Here is a 24,013-nt window from a genome sequence, read left to right on the forward strand (position 1 = left end):
ATCTTTATTACACTGTTTATTATGCGTATTGCATGTTTATGGGGGTTATAAACACACATAGCCCCCCTTAATAAATTACACGGCCCCAACATGGAAAAACTAGATGCATTTTCTGAATGGTCAAATCAGAGTGAATGATAAAATGAAGGTCACCTTCTGGGCCCCAGGGACAATACAACTTAAAACCTCTGGCTCGAAATCTGGTTTCTGAGCCACTTTATGAAACGTATAAATCAATAATTCCACAATGCGAGATAATGCTGCACTTATTTCATTGGGACTTAAATTACACGTTCATCACAGTACCTCAGTCCATTTTTCATCGACTTCCAAAAATAAGACGCAAAAGGGGTCAGATTTGGAGGCTACATCCCGGTCGAGGAGGTTCTGACAGGAAACAGAAAGTTCCACTCGGCAGACGCAGTATTGGGTCCCCACAGGACCGGCGGAGGGGGTGCTGTATGTGTAGGCCATGGGCTTCAATAAAGCACGACAATCTGAGGGAACAAATACACAACTGGTCAGAAAATAAACAACTGAGAGAATGCACTGCGAGATTTGTCTCTAGTCCACTGTGAAAATGGGGTTTTCTATAAGTGTTTAGTATAGAAATTGACTAAAATCAAATGTAAAAATGGTACTCAATAAGTCTATAAAAATGAACAGCAACATTTATCTTCATTTTAGAACCATACATTGTAAATCGCATTTTAATTCGCTAAAGGACGCTTGTTTCCAAATTACTTCACTTTTATAAGTTTTCCTTAGCATTGAAACCAAAAAGCAGCCTCAAATTATGAGGAGCAAACTGATGTCATAAATTACTTTTTAGCCTCAAACTAACTTTTTACACAACATTGAAAAATATTTTTTTACTTCAAAAATTGACAGCAGTTTTATAGACCACTATTTACTGCTCTTTGTAAACAAGGGACTCATTTTATTACTTTATCAAAAACATTAACAACTGACTTCAATGACTTTGTAAATATGAAATATTTTTTAACCTATGACATTTTTTATAATAATACATGGTGTTATTTTCACAATACTTTAGCATTAGACCATATTTTACTCTACAATGTAGTGTAGTTTGAATATTGACCACATTTGTTTTGATTTATTGATATCAACCACAGGTACATTGTTAAAAAACAAACAAACAAGAAAACAGCCACTTTGTGACTGAACCCATGTACAAATACAAATTCACTAGGAATCGGTGATATAAATTCCTACAAAATTAACAAGTTGCGTTCTCATGTAGCACACAAAATGGCTGCCTCGCTTGGCTACTTTATATCTCATAAAGTAGACTAATTACTGATCTACTTTACCATATATTTTAAAGTCTACCTGTAGTCTGTGCACAGCAAAGTCAGCCATTTTTATCGTACAACAAAAAGAGCAAGGATCTGAAGACTGGTCTTTATCATGGCTAACTTAATGAAGAACGCATATAGGACCTCATTTAGAGTCGGACGCAAAGTCTGTTTTAGGCGCATCTAACCCAAAAACACCACTGCGCATGTGCAGAAAGCACCAAATCCGCCTGCATCTTGGTCGGAATTAACACTTGCGACAGCTTGCGACTCACTACGAGAGAATGGAAGGAACACGGAATTATGAAGGAATGACCATGTAAATACATCATCATCATCATTTATTTATATAGCGCCAACATATTCCGTAGCGCTTTACAATTGGGGACAAACGTAATAAACTAATAAACAAACTGGGTAAAACAGACAAAGAGGTGAGAAGGCCCTGCTCGCAAGCTTACAATCTATGGGACAATGGGAGATTGACACATGAGGTTAAGTATACATTTTGCATCTTGGCCCAGCCAGACTGCAAAGGTAAGGTGACTCATAAGCTAAATGATCCTGTCACACAACAATGTTGGTCCGGGGGTAGTTGTCTTCTGTGAAATTGTGTAACAGGCTAAAGGTAGTGAGGTTAAGATGGTGGTTGAGGAATATTATAAGCTTGTCTGAATAGGTAGGTTTTCAGAGAACGCTTGAAAGTTTGTAGACCAGAGGAGAGTCTTATTGTGCGAGGGAGAGAGTTCCATAGAGTGGGTGCAGCCCGAAAAAAGTCCTGTAACCGGGAATGGGAGGATGTAATGAGGGTGGATGAGAGACGCAGATCTTTTGCAGAACGGAGTTGCCGAGTTGGGAGATATTTTGAGACAAGAGAGGAGATGTATGTTGGTGCAGCTTTGTTGATGGCCTTGTAGGTTAGTAAAAGTATTTTATATTGGATTCGGTAGAAGACAGGCAGCCAGTGTAGAGACATACAGAGTGATTCAACAGAGGAATAGCTATTTGCAAGGAAAATCAGTCTTGCCGAAGCATGCAAAATAGATTTTAGGGGTTTGAGTCTGTTTTTTGGAAGACCAGTAAGAAGGGAATTGCAATAGTCAATGCGGGAGATGATTAGTGCATGAATTAAGGTTTTAGCAGTGTCTTGTGTGAGATATGTACGGATTCTGGAAATGTTCTTTAGATGTATGTAACATGATTTAGATATAGAGTCAATGTGGGGAACAAAGGATAGGCGTGAATCAAGGATTACACCTAGGCAGCGAGCTTGTGGGGTGGGATTTATGGTCATGTTATCAACAGAGATAGAAATGTCAGGTATGCTCTTGTTGGCGGGTGGGAATATTATTAACTCTGTTTTAGAAAGATTAAGTTTGAGTTGATGAGAGGACATCCAAGATGATATGGCAGAAAGACAGTCAGTTACACGGGACAACACAGATGTCGAGATATCAGGAGAGGATAGATAGATTTGGGTATCATCCGCATAGAGATGATACTAAAAGCCAAAGGAACTTATTAGATTTCCAAGAGAAGCGGTATAGATAGAGAACAGCAGAGGACCTAGCACTGAGCCTTGTGGTACTCCAACTGATAGGGGAAGTGGAGCAGAGGTGGCTCCAGAGAAATTAACAGTGAAAGAGCGATTAGAGAGGTAAGATGAGAACCAGGATAGAACTGTGTCTTGAAGACCTAGGGATTGCAGCGTTTGTATGAGAAGAGATTGGTCAACGGTGTCAAATGCAGCCGAGAGATCCAGGAGAATTAGGAGAGAGTAATCGCGTTCAGTCTTAGCAGTGATCAGATCATTAACAATTTTGGTCAGCGCAGTCTCTGTGGAGTGTTGAGAACGAAAGCCAGACTGAAGAGGATCCAACAGGTTGTTTGCGGAAAGAAAGCGTGTGAGGCGAGTGTAGGCAAGTCTCTCTAGAAGCTTGGAGGGGCAAGGGAGCTGAGAGATGGGACGGTAATTTGAGAGAGAGTTTGGGTCGGAGTTTTGTTTTTTTAGAATAGGAGTAATCACTGCATGCTTGTATAGTGATGGAAAGATGCCAGTAGAGAGTGAGAGATTACAGATTTGAGTTAGCGGTGAAACGAGCACAGAAGACAGGGATCTACCAATCCTAGTCGCAGTGAGGCGCAGACGCAACACACGTCAAAACAGGGCTGAAGCTGTGCGGCGGGAATTAGGTGGCGCAAGCATTAGCTAGCTGCAGGAACTGCTCGCAGCTTGGTAGGATATTAAGAGTGGGACGCAACTGGGGCTGCTTGTGTCGAAGTCGTATAATTGGATGAACGAAAGTATATTGGTTAATATTGTTTTGCCGTGCGATTGCGATCAGTATGCCACGTAACACGTGGTGTGGTGCGATCGCATGGTAAAATACGCACGCACACACTCGCATTACCACATTTAGTTATTTATATAATTCATATTCATATTGGTTCCGTTACACTGTAGTTTATGAGCAGATAGTATTTGGTTTATTATTAGTATATATATATATATATATATATATATATATATAAAATGATTATATGTACACTTCAGTGATATTCAAGGTTCAGGTTATAGGAAAGGTATTGTGCCTAGTATCATATTGAAACCCTAATGATCAGCAGCTGTCCGGTGCAGTTGGTGAAGAGATCACACATTGCATGCTTTAGTTATTGATATTAGGGAATAAACCTTTGTTTGATGCTGGCTATGAAAGGAGCAGACCCCCTGGAGAGACGACCCCCACCTTTGGATTCCTTAGATTGAATCAGCCTATGACCTGTTTACCCTGGAACCACCCTTGTCTGGACCTATAGAAGCAAGCTACGTCATCTCTATTGTTCACTGTGTAACACTGTACTGTATATAATCATAGCTGCACCCCCATGGCCCTCAGTCTTCACTGATCACAGTATTCTAACAGATATCCCGTGGTTAGCGCAGCGAGCGCATGCGATAAGAGCGCGGTATGTATGTATCTTTTGGTATTGGCTGTACTGTACCATAATATAATAATGTATTGAATTGTTGACTATTTACATCTGCTAAAATAAATCACTTTGTGCGTTAGAAACACAATACATTCGCCTATGCAATGCTTATTTGAAAACGATAGAATTACTTTAACACTTGCTACTCGTAATACCCTACCAAGCTGCGGCACACTCCCACTCCTATACTCCTTACACGGACTTTGCGTCTGATTCTAAATGAGGTCCATAATAGGTAACTTTATCAGTAAAGCAGCTAGATATAGGGGAGGATTCAATTCCCCCTGAAGTATTGCCACAATAACTCTATAACCGTTTTTAGGATAAAGTTAAGCCGGCTTTCTGCTCGCAGCCGGCGTTGAAACTACCGCAATAACGGTATGTAAGCGCACTATTACCGTAATAACAGTAATAGTGCGCAGGCCGCGTTACTTTTTACAGTAACGCGGCCAATTGAATTCCCCCCCATAGTCATGTGGAAATAAAAATAATCTTACAAACAAAAATAAAATCACAAACATAAACACAGTACTCTCATAAAAGTCTGCTTAATAAAAAAAACTTGTAAGGCTGCTGCAAATATCATTTATGCTACATATACAAACATATACATATTACCACTGTGCCACCAGCAAATTCCCTTAGGTACAGTGTTACTTCAGGACTTTGGTCTTTTCACAAATATGACAACCAGCTCCTACTTCTGTGTTAAACCCAGAGGCGGTACATAGCAGAAAGCTATTTTCTGCTTCAAAATAAGAATTTTCACTTTCAGAATAATGAGGTCACTCACGCACCATGCTTGTATTATGCCCTGTACTTTCCACGTCCCCTCCCTGAGGTTCATATAATAGTTTCTCAATAATACAACTTGTTGTGTGATGTCATCCTCCTCATGACTAAATTGTACACAGTTCTATTTATACAGCTCACAGATAAACAATTCTATTTTCCACACACACACAATAATGGAAGTTTCACACGCGCCCTTTTAGAGTGGACTGTATCGAGCACAGTTTCACAATCAGTCAGCTATGAAATGACTCACTGCAGCCATCACAATCCAGTGCTCCAGTACTTGGTACTGGGCCATTTATGACTGACTGACTTTATGTTGAGACATCACTTGCATTGAAGTGCACCTATCAAGCAGTCTTGAAAAATGTAACGTCAATAGAACAGTCTGAGTAAAAGGCTGCCTGCTACATACAGTTATTAATGCACGTACTAATCTATGTGATCAATAGATTGGGGCAGCACAGTGGCTCAGTGGTTAGCACGTCTTCCTCACAGCACTGGGGTTATGAGTTCGATTCCTGACCATGGCCTTATCTGTGTGGAGTTTGCATGTTGTCCCCGTGTTTGCGTGGGTTTCCTCTGGGTGCTCCGGTTTCCTCCCACACTCCAAAAAACATACTAGTAGGTTAACTGGCTGCTATTAAATGGACGTTAGTCTGTGTCGGGAAATTTAGACTGTAAGCCCCAATGGGGCAGGGACTGATGTGAGCGAGTTCTCTGTACAGCGCTGCGGAATCAGTGGCGCTATATAAATAAATGGTGATGATGATGATTCAGAGCCAACAAGCAGACAATTGGCACGTGTCCATTAGTTTGACGTCACAGTATGTTCCTCTAGAGCACAGTGAACATGTTCCTGACAGTATTATGGCCTTTTATTAATAATATTGTATATTTATTTCTGGCTAACATCAAGCAGACATGTAAAAGAGTGAACATGATACTTGTTAATCAAAGAGGCTTCCCTGGACAAGACATGGGATCCCGTCCTCCTTCCATTCCAGGACTTCCCTGCTTATTCCAGATAGCCGAACACCTGTAATGACTTGTGGATGCCGCCCCACCTAGTGGAGAGGTACCCGGGCACATCTGACCCCGCTAGTAACACTGAATGGACCCCTTCACCCCACACATAGTCCCATTTACTACACCATGAAAACGTCCTCACATTCTCCATACTCACCGGCTTTCGTTCTTCTCGACCTTGAGCAGGAAGCCGCACAAATTTATTTACAAAGTAGTACGGAAGCAGAATTACTGAGAGTTATCTTATTTTCTGATAATAACTGACTGGAAAATGGTATTTGGCTGATTACACAACACTACTCCACCACCAAAAAAAACCAACAACAAATGCACAGTAACAGTGATATTTTTTCACAAATAATTTTTACTAGATACAGTAAACCTGTGGTATAAACATAGTTGCCGATTTTGTGACTCTGCCTTCCGGGAGGACAGGTCACGTGACACGGGTAGTAGGGGACATGGTGACGTCTTTACGTCACCGTAGCCACGCCCCCACTATAAAATGCCTAAATTTACTGCATATAATAGCAGAGGGGTGGGGCTTAATTGTGCCATTAAGCCCCACCCCTCTGCTATTATATGCAGTAAATTTCGCCATTTTTTAGGTTCCGGGAGGGTTGCCTACTCTTCCAGGAGTCTGTGAGGACCCCCCGAAATTCGAGAGCCTCCTGGGAGAGTAGGCAAGTATGAGTATAAATATTTTATCTGTAGTCCAAAAATAATTATTTATTCAATGTCTAGGTAGCATTACTCAAAGAATTCTCTATTTTTGAAAAATTATAAAGCTACGCTCACCTTTTAATGTACAGCACTTAGAGAAAACTATAAAATGTACAAAAAGATATTGGGGGTAAATGTATCAAGCTGCGGGTTTGAAAAAGTGGTGATGTTGCCTATAGCAACCAATCAGATTCTAGTTATCATTCATTTAGTACATTCTACAAAATGACAGCTAGAATCTGATTGGTTGCTACAGGCATCATCTCCACACATAGAAATGTCTCTGGTGTACCGAGCCCTGTTCTTCCATTATGATATGTATCCTGGCCATATGTCTATCTTCAGCACTCGCTTGACAGGTTCCATCTCTAACCAGGTCATTAGTCCCTCTGGTAATGACAGCTGCATTGACCTTGTCTATGTGGTTTCAAGAAAACGTCTTCTGTCCTCTCTCCTTTCTCCTAAATAAGAACGTTAATGAACTGTGAGGAGCGACGCTGACCTCCCCCTTTTTCCAGATTGTGTTTAACATGAATAAACTGGGTCCCTGGGCTGAGTAATATTCCACTCACGGTTTGGTATAGAAATAAACTGTAAATTGCAAAAAAAAAAAGAAATATCTACCATCTTTAAATTAATACTGGAAGAAACATGCCTTTAATCTACAATCTTTGTTCACTATACCTAGAGACGTCAAATACATCAGGGTGTGCCTGGGCAAAGCACATGAAAAATGTATAGCCTATTTGTATAAAAAAAAAGCCTGATGGCTGTATACTATTCAGATTACATCGCATCAATCTTCAAAACTTAGTGGACTATTTACAGTCTTCAATAAAAAAAAAAAAAAAAGCCTTTGATCGTGTAAAGGTTTATATGTTCTACAAAGCTTCTCTGTATCATCAATCAGACATCTGTCACAAAACTAAAATTGTATTAAACACAAAAACAAAAACACACAATAGCAGTACATGTAAGCAAGTGAGGCAGTGGGTTACTACTAGAATACGTGGGGAATAAGGGACACAGGGTCCCTTAAGCTTTCAAAGTGAATTATGTAGTCCAATAAGATAAAGGGATACTATGTTGGTCACTATAAAAATGCTTCATTATTTAAATTCAGCATTTTTTCTATTTGTATTTTTTTTGTTTATATTTCGTTTGGTTAAACTTTATTGTTATTTTGTTCTGTAACACATACATGAACCTATTTTCACTTTTTTTATTTTTAATCGAAAGTAGAGCTGGATGCTCAAGGAAAAGGCAGTCTGCTCATGGCATTTACCTCCAACCTGGCCTGTCGAGGCGATAAGTTTAGCCTCACCGCTTACAGCCGGTATCGCCAAGGAGCAGAGTATCACTCAGTTACCCCAGTGACATTTAAATAAGTAAACTGCAGCGAGAGAAAATTTTCTATAGGTGATAACCGGCGAAGAAAACCTTTGAAATCACCGGTTAATGATAAGTGAACCCCCATATTTTTTAGAAATAATGAAGACATATTTGCATTCTCAATATGTATATGGTATAGTGAACATACCGTATGCATGGTTTCATTGAGGATCCAGCCTAACACGACACTGAATTGCTACAATTCCGTTTTCTGTTTATTAGGGTAGGGCGGATGTAAGTGAGCAAGGAAAACATTTACTTACAGGGGGAATTGAATTGCCGGCGATGCGGCGCGCAGACCTCTCGCCGTTCACATTGCCGGTAATTATGGTAGAAATTTCCTCTCGTTTTTCTTTGCACCCTATGCAAGGAAAAATGAGCTGAGATTTCTGACAAATCTCAACCGCAAAAGTGTCTCACGGACGTTTTGGACGTTTGGGGCCGATTCAGTTCTGCCGAGAATAACGCGGCGTTAGCAGTTTTATCATTACGGTAAAACTGCGCATAATTACCCTTAATGCTGTAATTTCAACGGTGGATTTTTACTCGTGGCTCCCTGAGCTGCGGGATGAAATCCAGGTTAAAGTTACCGTATTAACGATAATACTGTTAACGCTGCGCTATTGAATCGGCCCCTTTGAGGCTAATCGAATTCCCCCACATTCTGCAAGTTTACTCATCCTTGCCAACTCTCCCGTATAGTCCGGGAGACTCCCGAAATTAAGGTCAGTCTCCCGGGCTCCCGAGAGCTGGCATTTCTCAGCGCATCCCGGAATTCCCTTGTAAAATGACGTGATTCACCGAGAATCACGTCATTTTGTTTGTGGGGGCGGGGTGATTTGAGGCATCCCGCCCCTTCCCGCCCATTAGTCACACCCCTCTCCCAGACATCGCCTACTGAAAGTAAGCAAGTATGAGTTTACTACGTATACAATATTTATTAATACCTCCCATAGAAGGTGTCTCAATCTTCAGACCAATTATGTTAAGTTGCGGGCAGAGGGTTAAAGTAAATTTGTGACAATGTGCAGGGCCCAGCATTGTGACTAAGTGGAAATGACAGGTTCAATTAAGTGCCCTTATCTGTGTTTCTTAGTGAATAGGAATGATAAATCCAAGGGATCCTGATTAAAAAAAAAGAAAAGGATGTAAAACAATTAACAATCTACTAAAAGATAAAAGTTGCAGCATTTATTTGCTAAAATATTGGGCTACTTTCAATATAATTGTGCAACTTTATTGCCAGCCCATAACAGGAAGATGTGTAACTACAGTATTATGACACAATGCTGCCCCCGTCTCTGTATTCAAGTTATAACACAGTCAACCTGGTTATGATTAGCAAATATGTTCATCAATTTACATTAAACTGAAAGCCTGTCTCCCAAAATTCAGTTACTTAGATTATAATTGGTGAAACAAGACATGGGCACATTCTTTCCTCTCTCACAAGAAAACACCACACTGGGGAATAATCTGCATCTTATAATTTCTATGCAAAATAGACAAACAGAAACATTGCTTCATTGTAGTTAGGATAATTGTTTAGAGTAATTTTATTTACTTATATTCAAATTAATGCTCTAAATTGTATTAAACTGTTTCTTTCATTCATCCCACTGGCGGGAACTGAAATAATTTCATTTTATGATTAAAATGGTCATGCGTTCGATTCCCGACCATGGCCTTATCTGTGTGGAGTTTGTATGTTCTCCCCGTGTTTGCGTGGGTTTCCACTGGGTGCTCCGGTTTCCTTCCACATTCCAAAAACATACTGGCAGGTTAATTGGCTGCTATCAAATTGACCCTAGTTTCTCTGTGTGTGTGTGTGTGTGTGTTAGGAAATTTAGACGGCAAGCTCCAATGGGGCAAGGACTGATGTGAATGAGTTCTCTGTACAGCGCTGCGGAATTAGTGGCGCTATATAAATAAATGATGATGATGATGATGATGATGATGATGAAAATGCACCGGTCGGTTACACCATGAAAGCGTTGGATCTAACCGCAGATAAAATGTCAGAGACATCTTTCAGGTATATAAATGAATACAACTCTCAATTTAACATTTTCTACCACGGGAAAATCAGATTAGAGAGACATTCCTGCTGAAGGATCCCTGTAATGATGTCAGCAGGAAATTCTACAGAACTTGGATATTCCATGTAAGTGGCAACGAATGCTGTAGACCTGTGTTCAGACACTAAGGAATCCTAGCAAACTGCTTCACTGGAACGCTTGCCTGATATTGACATTGGCACAGCATAAGACCCACGTGCCAACAGGTTATTTACCTGCCGTTTAATATCACAACCTCCAGACGTAAGAGTAAGAGCAGTGGGGAAGATCAGCTAATACTTTCAGTAATAAGGATCAAAGCTTGGTACACCATGAACGTGCGGGTACAGTTATTTGTAAGGTAAAACAATATATACAATGGGAGGAAGAACAACGCTTGAAATTAAGTGATCAAAATGAAAAAGTGCTGACTAAACATCAAAGCTGGAATAATGAAACCACAAGCAGATGGATATCAGTTAACCTTAGTACAGGGTATTATTCTTTTCGATGCGTCCACAGAGAAATAAAGGCGTCGCTTGTAGGATTTCCTCTGTTTTATCTCGTAATTATTTTATTGTAATGGGACTTCCCTTTAACAAGCCCTTTCTAGTGGTGTACGACAGATTCGGTTTGTGCACGGTAAACATACATTTCACAACACAAGTAAAGTTTACCTCAGGTCTTCCTCCTCAGCAAAACAATGGTACATTGCTGTAAAGCTCACATTAAAATGCAAAAGTACCTTTTAAAACAATGAAGGATTTGTCTAGTTATCCCTGTTCCGCAATAAGACATTTATAGGCGTCATGTCAAGATTTAGTGCACTAAATGCTGTACTCATAATTAAAATTGAATCTTCTGTCACCCGTAGCAAGTGTTAGTGACTCTTCCTGTCACTAAAAGGGGGTATGAGTTATTATGTTTTAATTATTTAGCACCAATCATGTTATGAAGCGCTGTACATATATTTATCATTCACATCAGTCCCTGCCCCAGTGCAGCTTACAATCTAAGTTCCAGATTCGGGTCCATTTTGTCATAAGCCATTTAACCTACTAATATTTTTTGGGGATGTGGAAGGAAACCAAACATGGGAAGAACATCACGCTCTGGCTGGGCTGGGGGGCATCTGTTCCCACTCCTCTCGGCCAATCCCATAGTGGGCTACATTAGGCTGGAAAATTGGGCTACCTGCATGTATTTCCTTTAAAATATTCCTAATATGCTGCTAAGCAGAGTTGCGCCCCCCGGGGTAAAATTGGACAGTCAGCCCTATACAACATTCACAATACACACAGATAGGGCCCCTGGTCAGAATCAAACCCCTGACCCCAATGCTAACCATTGTTCCACAGTGCTGCATTGGGTGGGAAATCTCCACGCAAAGCTTCTGACATAATAATAATAATAATAATAATAATAATAATAATAATAATAAAAAAAAACAAAAAATTTTTTTTCTGAGCTGTACAATGAATATCTGTATATACCTGGCACCCACAGGAGGACTTTAAAACAAAAAAAAAGGGACAATAGATAGAAGCTGTTTAACATTTCTATAAATGTCTGCCCTATTTCTGCTGTGCCCCAGTTTTATGAAGTGCCCCCCACTGGCTTTACCACGAGCGGAGATATATTTGTAGTATATTTATTGCAATAGCTCCTGTAAGTTTCATTATGTTCTCCATGAAATAGAAAGGAATGAAGGACCAAAAACTATTAGCATTAAAGCGCACAGAAGACAGTTGACATATACGTCCTATTAATTCTATGTTTAACATCTCTATCACTTACCATCCATCTCCAGAGACCTCTGGTTGGTGAATACTGAGCACATGTCTAGTCGGCGATAGAAAGAACACACTGTTATACTTGGAAAACTTAAGACTTCTCACAGTCTTAGAAAAATGATGCAATGGAAAAAATGGTACAGACTTCAATAATATGTAATTTTCTTAGATGGAATTTTGCCTGGGTGCTGTTTGGGGAATAATTACTGTTTGGAACAGACCTTGATTTTATTTTTTATTCTTAATTACAACATGAAACTCATTTACAGTACTCAAAAGGTGACTAATATGTGCCTGTTGATGGGTGCACATCAAAAAACCCCGGTGGTAGTCACCAGTGTGAACACAAACACTACAGCACTTATACAGACACTACAAATCCCAGTGCTGTCATTCTGAGGTGGACTCAAACGCGACTTGTTGGAAAACCGAATGAGAAGAATTCCGTCATTAGAAGATAGCGTCAGTAGCGTTCATGCTACTAAGGGGGCAATGTGAGGACCCGGCAGGTGTCTACTGTCCAGTCCTTCCTTAAACACATTTCACACCTGCTTCTAGCAAAAATAGATCCTAGTGTATGTGGTAGGGAATTTAGACTGTAAGCTACAATGGGGCAGGGACTAATGTGCATGATTACACAGGACAGCAGCTGAGCGTGCCCAAGATGGCTGCCTCACTGTCTGCAAAATGTGTAAACTGCTTTGACTCCTATTGGCTCAATATACATAATATATGTATAGGACGTTCCTTCACATATGGTGGATCTGCCCGAAACTGTCTCACGTCTGGCCCGAACTGACTAACTTGATAACTGCTATCCTGCAGATCACTGTCCCCATGGAACCTAAGTATTTTCTACAACCGTTAGGAATACCTGGGGCTACACGTCACCAAAACAAACTCATTGGATATATTTTGATGGCAGCCACATGCCAACCAGCCACTGACCGGAATCAGCCGAACCCTCCTTCCATCCAATCTATAATTGACACATTCAGCGTATGGAATTTATAACCATCATTCTCAAAAACTCCTCTAAATCCTTTAATAAAATTTGGTCCCCATAGTTACCTTTCATCAACTTTCGCTCTCCCTTCATCTGACCTAAGAGAAGCTCATCTCCTTCCACCTATGTGTTTATAGATACGAACATTCAGGGCAAATTCCTTCCTCTCCCACTTCTTCGTTCTTTCTCCACGGCTCTAGCCACGCCGTCCCTCTTCCCTTCTCTGCCTTAACCTTCCTCCTTATATGCAGTGGCGCACGTAGGGGGGGGGGGGTTTCTGAGACTCCAGAAACCCCCCTTGCGCTAACTAAGTGGCCACCATAGCGGCACTGTCCTATACAGCAGCCGCGGCGCTGTCAAAGAAGCGTCCGCGGCAGTGCACGCTTCTTTGACAGCGCCGCGGCTGCTGTATAGGACAGCGCTGCCGAAACAGAGCAGCAGCTCTCTCTCGTGTGTTTTTTGGGGTTTTTTGGGTCAGGGGGGGAGCCCCCCCCCCCCTGACAATCCTGCGTGCGCCCCTGATATGTTAATGCTGTTGTCCTTTATAGCTTGTATTGTTGGTTTGATACGTGGCATTGCTATATTAGATTCCTAATGTTTTGTATCGTTTGACTCTGCTAGAATAAAATGTTGAAAATATATCAATAATCTATATGACTGCAAAGAAGGAATTTCTCACAGGTCTTGTAATCGTCACCCACACACCACCACGCCTGTGGTAAACTCCTTTGATGACCTAGACGCTTCTTCTTTCGTCATTAGCAGGGTATGTGTGATATTTTTCCTTTGGCCAGTCTAAGAACAGGCCTAGACGAGCGTTTTAGAACGGCACAATTTTGTGACCTGAAAAAAGCGGCTTTTAAAAGCAGTGATAAGCACATTCAGCATAACATCAAAGTGAACAGGGATCACCGTTCCCCGGTCCCACCTTAGAGATTCTGCTACCCCTATTTTTAAATAAGACACGCCCTGATGCCTCGCATCACGACTTGAATGTTATCCTCATACGGTAAATGGAAGAGGCCTGTTCTCCATTTCTGAGATTGATTGGTTACTCCTGAATATGAATTGCTAGAGTCACAAATTTTAAGACAGACACATAAAACCCCAACAGATAGGAATATTTGGCATATGAATGTATTTTATATTTAGATGTGGCTGTCACGGTGCGGGACAAGCTCAGGCTGTGGTATGGCATGGACAGGTCATGTTCTGGTTGCCATGGCAGCCATTTGTACTGAACAAAGGAAGAGAGAGACTTCAGCCAGCATAAGTGTAATTCCCAGATAAATACACACAACATGACACGATCTGCTTGGAAATGTCACAGGAATGTTTTTTTTTATTATTATTATTATTTATTTTGCATATTTTTACTTCATTGAGACTTTCCACTTCCTTCTTTAATAAACTTCACGTTATTAAGCACCTGTCATTCAAAGTACAGTATATTTTGTGTTAAATGCACACTATATCCCTTAATTATCAGTAAAGCCCTTGGACATGTCTGTTAAAAGAGGTGTTTGCAGCATATTTGTGTAAAATTGGTGCAGGCTGCCATATTGGTAATAAATGTAGCTGCTAAGAGTCGATATCAGTAGACTTTACCACAGAAATCAACAGCAATGGAACCAACCTATAAACTCCGTAAGTGAAAAGTGCATGAAATCCAAAATCTGAAGTGTACCCCTGTCCCTCCATACAGTGGATACCAAAATTTTGGGAGCGATTCAATTCGTTGCGAGTTGCCTCGCACTTTAGCTTTCCACATGGAATGTGCCAAGAGTAATTAAATGACAAGCTGTGAGGTAATGATCGCCTCATCCGCTCATATAGCGGTGGTCATTGACCCTATGCCCTAACTGTGCCCCATAGCATCTGGCTGTTCAAAATTTGCGATTTGGCCACAAATGCTCAGCGGTTGGGTTGTACGGCCAGATCTGTCCACTTATGGCCAAATTAACTGACTGCCGTTACTGATGTTTTAAAAGCCATAGTTGGCTGTGTTAATGTGGAGAAAGAAAATTGCAGGTCAAATGCTGGTAACTATATTCTCCCCGTCTTTCTGAACTGAAGCAACCAATACCTTTAGGGGAGGGCTGACAAATTTTATCCTGGGGGCCAAGACTCTACTCAGCAGCTTATTTTGAAGGAAAAAAAACGCAGGTGGCCCAGTGACTCAAACCAAGGTAGTCCACTATGGCCCCCCTGCCCAGCCAGTGCCTGAATACCTTGCTCAACAAGACAACATGTTTGTGCAGCACGGTGGCGTAGTGGTTAGCACTTCTGCCTCACAGCACTGGGGTCATGAGTTCAATTCCCGTCCATGGCCTTATCTGTGTGGAGTTTGTATGTTCTCCCCATGTTTGCGTGGGTTTCCTCCGGGTGCTCCGGTTTCCTCCCACACTCCAAAAACATACTGGTAGGTTAATTGGCTGCTATCAAAATTGACCCTAGTCTCTCTCTCTGTCTGTCTGTGTGTGTGTTAGGGAATTTAGACTGTAAGCTCCAATGGGGCAGGGACTGATGTGAATGAGTTCTCTGTACAGCGCTGCGGAATCAGTGGCGCTATATAAATAAATGATGATGATGATGATGATGACAGAATGCCACAACCTACACCATGTATATAATGGGATTAAGTATACAAGTGGTAAGACACATGTCGCCTAGAAAAAACATGGGGGGGGGATTAAATTCAGCGGGAAGTGCCACGGAGAGCCTCTGGAACAGTCTGCGAAGTGCGAACACACTCAGTGGTCATGTTTCTCACAACCCATAGAAGTGGGCAAAAAAAATGAGCGGAGACTCCTTACCGTAATAGTCGACCGTGTGGGCAACCAGATATTGATGCGAGGTCCCGTGGCACATCACACCGAATTTAATTACCAACATGGATTTGTGTTGCAGAGCACAGTACCGCATAATGAACAGAATGGTATAGCAGAGATATTCTGTCCCAGTATGCTCTTTAATGCAGATATGCCAATAACATATTAGAATGACAGCCTCTAAAATAGTTTAAACAGTAGGGCTAGAGAAAAAAAAACTCCGTATGAACAGTGGAACAGAAAGAACCCTGAGCTGAGGGATATTAGAATATTTTAGAAACAAGGCCTATGTACATGTTCCAAAGAAAAACACAGTGCCAAGTAAGAAGTTCATACAAATAAAATAATTCTGGTAGGCTACAGAAAGAGACAAAAAGGATACACCAGGACACCAACAAGGTAACAAATGACAGAAGTGTGGTAATTGACAACGTTCGGTCTGAGCTAAAGCTCTGTTACAGGCAAAGTGACACTAAAATCCAGCTATCCAAGAATCAGAGCGCGTAGTACCAGTTAGAAGATCCACAAGAAGGAACAGGAGCTTTCCAGCCAAATGCCTTTAGTACATTGTTTGAAAATCAACACAACTTCAGTCACAGAAATCTCTAACAGCTCCAGATCGTGGAACGCAGAACAAAGATGGTACTCCTATCATTAGTAGTTATTGAAACCTCTTAGATTGTAAAATAATTTGGGCATTTTACCTTCTGTTTAAAGTCATTGTATGTTATTAATTTATATCACAATCATATCAATGTACAATGCTAATATGTTGTGTTTTATAAATAAAAGTTAATAAACATAATAATAAACAGACAGATGTTGAAATGTGTGTTGCTGCAGTAATATACAGCTCTTTAATATAAATATCTTCTTTTTTTTTTTACTTCATCGTGCTTGGACAATGTTCTTAATTATCATATTAATTAATATGTATTTAAATAACAAACATTTAATATGGAAACACTTTGTATCCTGGGTAATCTGAATCATGGTGATATAGCCGCTAAATTTCCATAGTTTATATCACCTCTTCCGAAAATTGTAAGTGCAATTTTTCTTCCTGTCCTTTCCAATAAATTAACATCACTTGACCTATTTATTTTTGGCTAGCACTCTCCACGTTGTTACACATTCTGCATTTACAGATGTGGCAGTGAACTATATTTAATTTTGCAAGTCTCTCCTTTGGGTATCTACACTTGGGTGCTCATAATATCTTTCCCTTTGGTGAAACTAAAGCATAGATTTTACTGTATATCACTTTACAAGGACATTTAGAGCCAGCACTACAGAAAAAAAAAAGGATTTACAACCCTTTCTAAGCGTTTGCACACAAATGGCCATTTGCAAATTGCATTCTTTCAGCTATGTGTAAATTTTCATCCAGACGTGAACATTTTAGAACACGGTGCATTGTTCAAGATGGAGAATGATTTGATGCTACCAGCATTTCTCGTCAGTATAAGAGTTTAGAGATTCCCATTGGCGTTTTGTCTCATGGTCTGTTATTTTTCTTAGACCATCAGACACAGCAGGACTAACACATAATGTGTTCTCACCAATTGGCCATGTCAGATGCACATGCCAGTAACAAGAGCAGAGGGGGCAGTCTGTTCTCAGGACACAAAGCAAACAGTAATTTAGTGTCAGATCGTTAGTCTTCTTTCTCTTCTGTATATTATAGCTGTGTATATCTCCCATTTTACTGCATGATAACTGCAAATTCAATTTTTGCAATTAATCACATACAAAAAAGAGTTATTTACAATATCAATAATACTAAAAACAGACCAAGCCAGCGTCCGCTCCAGTTGTATCATGGACTAACAATTTAGTGTCCGAGTCATTAAGGAAAAGTAATGTAAAAAAAAAGGAGTAAATGGTCTCTGGGACAAACCATGTTACAAAGCAAGGGGTGCAAATTAGTTTATTATTTTGCACATAAGTTAAACACTGTCTGTTTTTTATCTGGCACACAAATACTTGATAGATTTATTTTTAAACTGAAATTTAAAGTTGATCTAGGACATGCCCTAACCCAACTATAAATCTGTCACCACATTTTAAATTCACCTCCCCCTCCAATGCCACATGGTTTTGCCCAGGTGCAAAGTTTTTTCTGCTTTACTCTCCTTAATGACTCCGGCCCTAAGTGCCTCACAATTCAATATATCTAGAGGGTATGAGGAAAAAACACAAAACAACATATTGCTAGGGAAGGATATAGATTATAATCATCATTGGTACTCACATAGCGCCACCAATTGCGCTGTGCAGGCCTGTAAAAAGTATTGTTGTGTTACTGTGCGGATTTTCACAAGTTACCATAGTAACCTTACACCCATACCTCCCAACATTTAGGGGTATATTTACTAAACTGCGGGGTTGAAAAAGTGGAGATGTTGCCTATGGCAACCAATCAGATTCTAGTTGTCATTTTGTAGAATGCAGTAAATAAATGACAGCTAGAATCTGATTGGTTGCCATAGGCAACATCTCCACTTTTTCAAACCCGCCGTTTAGTAAATCTAGCCCTTAGATTTGCGAAACAGGGACAAAATAAGCCCCACTCAAACCAGAGAATAACATGATGGGGTGCGCCAAGCGGTGGATCATAAAAGAAATGTGTATATACACAGAGTGGCAGACCTTGTTAAAAATATTTATTATAAAGTGAAAAAAAATCAACACAAAACATAAAGGAATAAACCAAAAATACGAAGACACTCATGTGTCTATAATAAATAAAACAATGAAAATGCACTTGGAATACAAATATAGGTGCCCTCATATAAAAATAAAAGTGTCTGGCCAGTACACATAGATTAAATAGTCTAAGATGGGTTTCCTCCGGGGGCTCCGGTTTCCTCCCACACTCCAAAAACATACCGGTAGGTTAATTGGCTGCTAACAAAATTGACCCTAGTCTCTGTGTGTGTGTGTGTGTGTGTGTGTGTGTGTTAGGGGATTTAGACTGTAGGCTCCAATGGGGCAGGGACTGATGTGAGTGAGTTCTCTGTACAGCGCTGCGGAATTAGTGGCGCTATATAAATAGCTGATGATGATGAAGATGATCTTAGTATCAATATACAGCAAATAGATGGTTTCTTAATCCACAACTATGTGGAAGGTCCAGGCGCAAACCAGACCATTCTTTCTAGGTCCACTAATCAGGGCGGTTGGGAGGTTACATTACTAACAACGCTTTCAGACGGTTCTGGTAAGGTTAGGCCACAGTTGTACATAGGTCAAAATATATAAAATTAGAGCCTTGAGTTATGTAATTGCATGTGCCTCAAAAAAAGATTAAAAAAAAATTGTCTATAAAATTAGTAAATTATTCACCCCATTTGGCATTTTCACATTTTATTCTCCTACGGTGTGTATCGTCTTTAGCCAATTGCACAGTTTTAATTATTTTACATCTCTTATTTTCGCAATTTGGCAAAAAAATCTTACTTACTCAGCAGCCCCATAGAGGTCAACTTACTGCTTCACCAGACCAATATGGGCATGAGAGGAACAACTAGCTGGCCTGTGCAAGTCCAGTTCTACTAAGTTAATAATAAAATATTTTTTTAATGAGTATTGAGAAAAAAAACCACTCTATTCACAGGCGGGAATCCAACATGCTCCCGGCAAGTTCGTTAGACACTTTGTGGCGGAGATTTCTGTAAAATCTTCCACTCATTTTTCCTGGCACCTCTATGGTGCAGAGATTTGTACCGTACTTGCTGGCGATGTTCGCGCACTACATCACATCCCCCTCTCAAAAATTATTTTTCTTCAGTGACTTTCTTTTCCTAGCTATTCTGAGGTGATGGTAACAGAACAAGTATTGTGATGCTACGTGTACCGTCACGATCCTTGATAAACAGGCTTTTCCATGCAAAGGCGCCATAGCAGAGGCGGAACTAGCGCGCTGTGGGCCCTGATGCAGGGTAGCAGAGAGGAGGGAACCGGGGCCCACAGCTCACTAGTTTCCGTATAGCGGGCCCCATTATCTCCATGGGCCCTGATGCACTGCACCGGCTGTACCAATGGTAGTTCCACCACTGCGCCATAGTCTATCACATAGTATTGGCCCCAACTGGCTGGCTACAGCTGTGACTCAAAGCCACTGATATGATATTGTAAGAGAGAATAAAACCCCATTGCCATTAGATTTTCATCCATTAAAAAGATGAACGCTGTGTATGAACATATGTATGAATGAACGCTGTGTATGAACGTTGTGTATGAACGAACTCTGTGTATGAACATTGTGTATGAACGAACACTGTGTATGAACGCGGTGTATGAACGAACGCTGTGTATGAACGAACGCTGTGTATGAACGTTGGGTATGAACGAACGCTGTGTATGAACGAACGCTGTGTATGAACGAACGCTGTGTATGAATGAACGCTGTGTATGAATGAACGCTGTGTGTGAACGCTGTGTATGAACGAACGCTGTGTATGAATGAACGCTGTGTATGAATGAACGCTGTGTGTGAACGCTGTGTGTGAACGAACGCTGTGTGTGAACGAACGCTGTGTGTGAACGAACGCTGTGTGTGAACGAACGCTGTGTGTGAACGCTGTGTATGAACAAACGCTGTGTATGAACAAACGCTGTGTATGAACAAACGCCATCTACGAACAAACGCCGTGTATGAACAAACGCCGTCTACGAACGAACGCTGTCTATGAACGAACGCTGTGTACTGACTTTTACAGGGTTGGGAATTTATGAATGATTGACAGTGAAATCTCAGACAGAGGAGTCTAGTCATGTCAGGCATGCACTGTGTCATGTAAAGTTGGAGCAAGTTGTATGTCACAGTCGCAAGCTCTGCGGCCCAAACTGTTACACCACCATTCATCAGCAGCCAGCAGTCTAAACACAAACATGAGCACGCTACGTTAAAGATTTCCTCTGGCAAAACAGGAACTGTCCTGGGAGAACCTCGGAAGATCAATGTGAGGTCACGTTTCAACCAATAAAGGACATCAGCAGCTTTAAAACTGCATCAACTACTAAAGGACACCCAAAATAATACCTCCAGCTATAACTTGTACAGGGCCACAATGCACGCAGTTCGTTTTATATGATTCAGAAAAACTCTCTCTGACAAACGTTTATCTTACGACATTTAGTTTGGAGCAGAGAAGGGAAAGGGGAGACATGATAGAAAATATATATATTGGGTTAAATATATCAAGGGTTTTAACAAGGTACAAGAGGAAAACATTAGAACACGAGGACATGTACTGACACTGGGGGAGGGGGGGGGGGAAGTAGGTTCAGTGGAAATTTGAGGAAAAATTACTTCACAGAAAGGTTAGTGGATAAGTGGAATAGCTCCCATCAGAGGTGGTAGAGGCTAATACAGTCAAGCAATTTAAACATGTTTGGGATAGACATAGGGATACCCTTGCAGAGATTAAAGGACCAAATGGGGTTTGAGGTTACCATAGGATAAAAAATGAGCAGACTAGATGGGCCAAGCGGTTCTTATCTGCCGTCAAATTCTATGTTTCTAGATGTAGTTTTCACACATTTTAATGTCTTTTTATAGTGCAAAAACACACACACAAGTGCCAAAAAAACGCAGGATGCTGCTTTCTAGGGAAAAACAGCAACTGCGTGCCCAAAAATCAATGCAAAGGAAAAAAAAAATGGCACCACAATTCAATGAGCTTTATCTGTTAATAGGAATGCACATAATATATTTTAGGATTCTGTAAAATACAGAATTGTCCTGCAAATATATATCCAACTACGCAACTAAACCTGAACCCTGATTTGTGTATTTGGTACATTTAGTTTTGTGCTGTAGGAAAGATAAATGAAATGATCAGTGTGAATCAGTCGCATGTCAGTTTTCTTTTGCCGAGATAAAAATAAACCACATGTATATATTTCTCAGGTTACACAACCAGTCAAGTTTCATATTTTGAATTATAATGTTTATAAAATGTGCAGGTACTTGCAGGAATAGGATGGCAAAGAACAACAGGAAGGGGGGTGGGTGGGCTTTTCTCGGATAGACGCAGCAATGTGCAAAGAGCATGATATTTTCAAACAAAAACAAGAATAAAGTTGATGTGTAAGGGGCAGACAAGAGCGGCTGTTGTTGACTGCAAGGTTAATGGAAAGTCAGACAAAAAAAATCTGTACAGAGCAGCTACAGTATTTATGCCGTAATTCCAATATAGAATGAACGGCACAATCTCACCTTCTCATATACAAGCTGAAGTTTGGGAATTCTTTAGTACAAACTGATAAGGAAAAAAAAAGAGGTACAAAAAAGCAGGTGTTTTCTGCCTTCAGATAACTTTACTGTCTTGTATGTAACCACCTGCAACTTTTACTAAATGTATTGCATTATTATTCTGACTGCTTTCTGGATTTTCTAGTGACTGCTCAGCAATACAGAGTGCATTCTAGCAACTGTTCAGCAATACAGAGTGCATTCTAGCGACTGCTCAGCAATACAGAGTGCATTCCAGCGACTGCCATGCAATACAGAGTGCATTCCAGCAACTGCCATGCAATACAGAGTGCATTCCAGCTACTGCCATGCAATACAGAGTGCATTCCAGCTACTGCCATGCAATACAGAGTGCATTCTAGCGACTGCCATGCAATACAGAGTGCATTCTAGCGACTGCCATGCAATACAGAGTGCATTCTAGCGACTGCCATGCAATACAGAGTGCATTCTAGCGACTGCCATGCAATACAGAGTGCATTCTAGCGACTGCTCAGCAATACAGAGTGCATTCTAGCGACTGCTCAGCAATACAGAGTGCATTCTAGCGACTGCTCAGCAATACAGAGTGCATTCTAGCGACTGCCATGCAATACAGAGTGCATTCTAGCGACTGCTATGCAATACAGAGTGCATTCTAGCGACTGCTATGCAATACAGAAAGCATTCTAGCGACTGCTATGCAATACAGAAAGCATTCTAGCGACTGCTATGCAATACAGAAAGCATTCTAGCATCGGCTATACAATACAGAGACCAACTTAATGACAGAGTTGTTACAGAGAGTCTATTGGTAATATACAATACATAGCGTATCTTACTGTGCATGTCATGACCCCTCCGCCATAACCATCTCCTTGTCACATATTAATCTCCCCAAACCCTCCGTTTGTCACCTACTGTGTTCTCCATCCACCCCTTGCCACACACAAAGCCTCTCCCACTCCGCTTGTCACACATAATCATCCCCCTCCCGGTTTCTACCTTTATCAGGAACTTAAAGTACCCCCCTCCTCCACCATCTGTAACATTACTTTGGTGTCAGGTGGAGGAGGGGGGGGGGGGGGGGGTGAAGGGGCTGCTCATTACAGCCACCCACATTGCAGCTCACCCCCATGGAGGGAGGGAGACTGTGCCAGAGAGGAGACTCCCTCTGATGATATCACCGGGTTCTGCACAGACTCCCTCCGCCCATACGGAGCTGTGTGAGCGGCTGGGAGGCGCGGGAGTCTGACCTCCTCCTCCACCGGGCACCAAAACAAAATAATATCTAGTGGAGGAAGAGGCAGTGCAAAATCATCATCATTGTATAATTTGGCACCACAAGCTCCTCAGCGCCACACAGTCAGAATGACAAATCAAATAAAATACAAATGCCACATGATAACAGAAAACACTGACAGAGCATGTGCCCTCACTGCTGGTGAGAGCTTAATTTACGACCGGCCCGGTGAGAATATGTCTACGTCCCCCCTTACTAAGCATTATACCCCACTTTGTACAGACATGATGGTGATTCAATGGATGACATTTTACTGAAAACACCTATTGACACTCTGGTGATTGTGTACGGCAGTGATGGCTAACCTGTGACACTCCAGGTGTTAAACTACAAGCCCCAGCATGCTTTGCCAGCTAACAGCTAGTTATCTACTGGCAAAGCATGCTGGCGCTTGTAGTTTCACAGCACCTGGAGTGTCACAGGTTAGCCATCACTGGTGTACAGTCTCGCAGGTCATATTTATAGACCATTGTCTATAAATATTGATAATTAAACATTAGTAAAATGCTAATTGCGACATGATAGTAGTT

General features: G+C 41.0%; 1 protein-coding gene across 3 annotated transcripts in view; it reads right to left on the bottom strand.

Annotated features, from left to right (window-relative positions):
- CPNE2 (copine 2) overlaps positions 1-24,013 on the bottom strand; it is an 85,153-nt gene that overhangs the window by 56,043 nt on the left and 5,097 nt on the right. Inside the window, exons 1-2 of one of the 3 annotated variants that reach the window (XM_075188964.1) lie at positions 12,107-12,148; positions 307-497 (exon numbers count right to left, since the gene is read on the bottom strand). In XM_075188964.1, coding sequence (XP_075045065.1) covers positions 307-497; positions 12,107-12,113 — 198 coding nt within the window. In that variant the 5' untranslated portion in view covers positions 12,114-12,148. Of the gene's footprint in view, positions 1-306; positions 498-4,931; positions 4,993-12,106; positions 12,149-24,013 lie in introns of those variants that run through there. The other 2 variants (XM_075188966.1, XM_075188965.1) reach the window with 2 other exon arrangements.

Source organism: Mixophyes fleayi, chromosome 10, assembly GCF_038048845.1.
Source record: "Mixophyes fleayi isolate aMixFle1 chromosome 10, aMixFle1.hap1, whole genome shotgun sequence".
Classification (NCBI taxonomy): Eukaryota; Metazoa; Chordata; class Amphibia; order Anura; family Limnodynastidae; genus Mixophyes; species Mixophyes fleayi.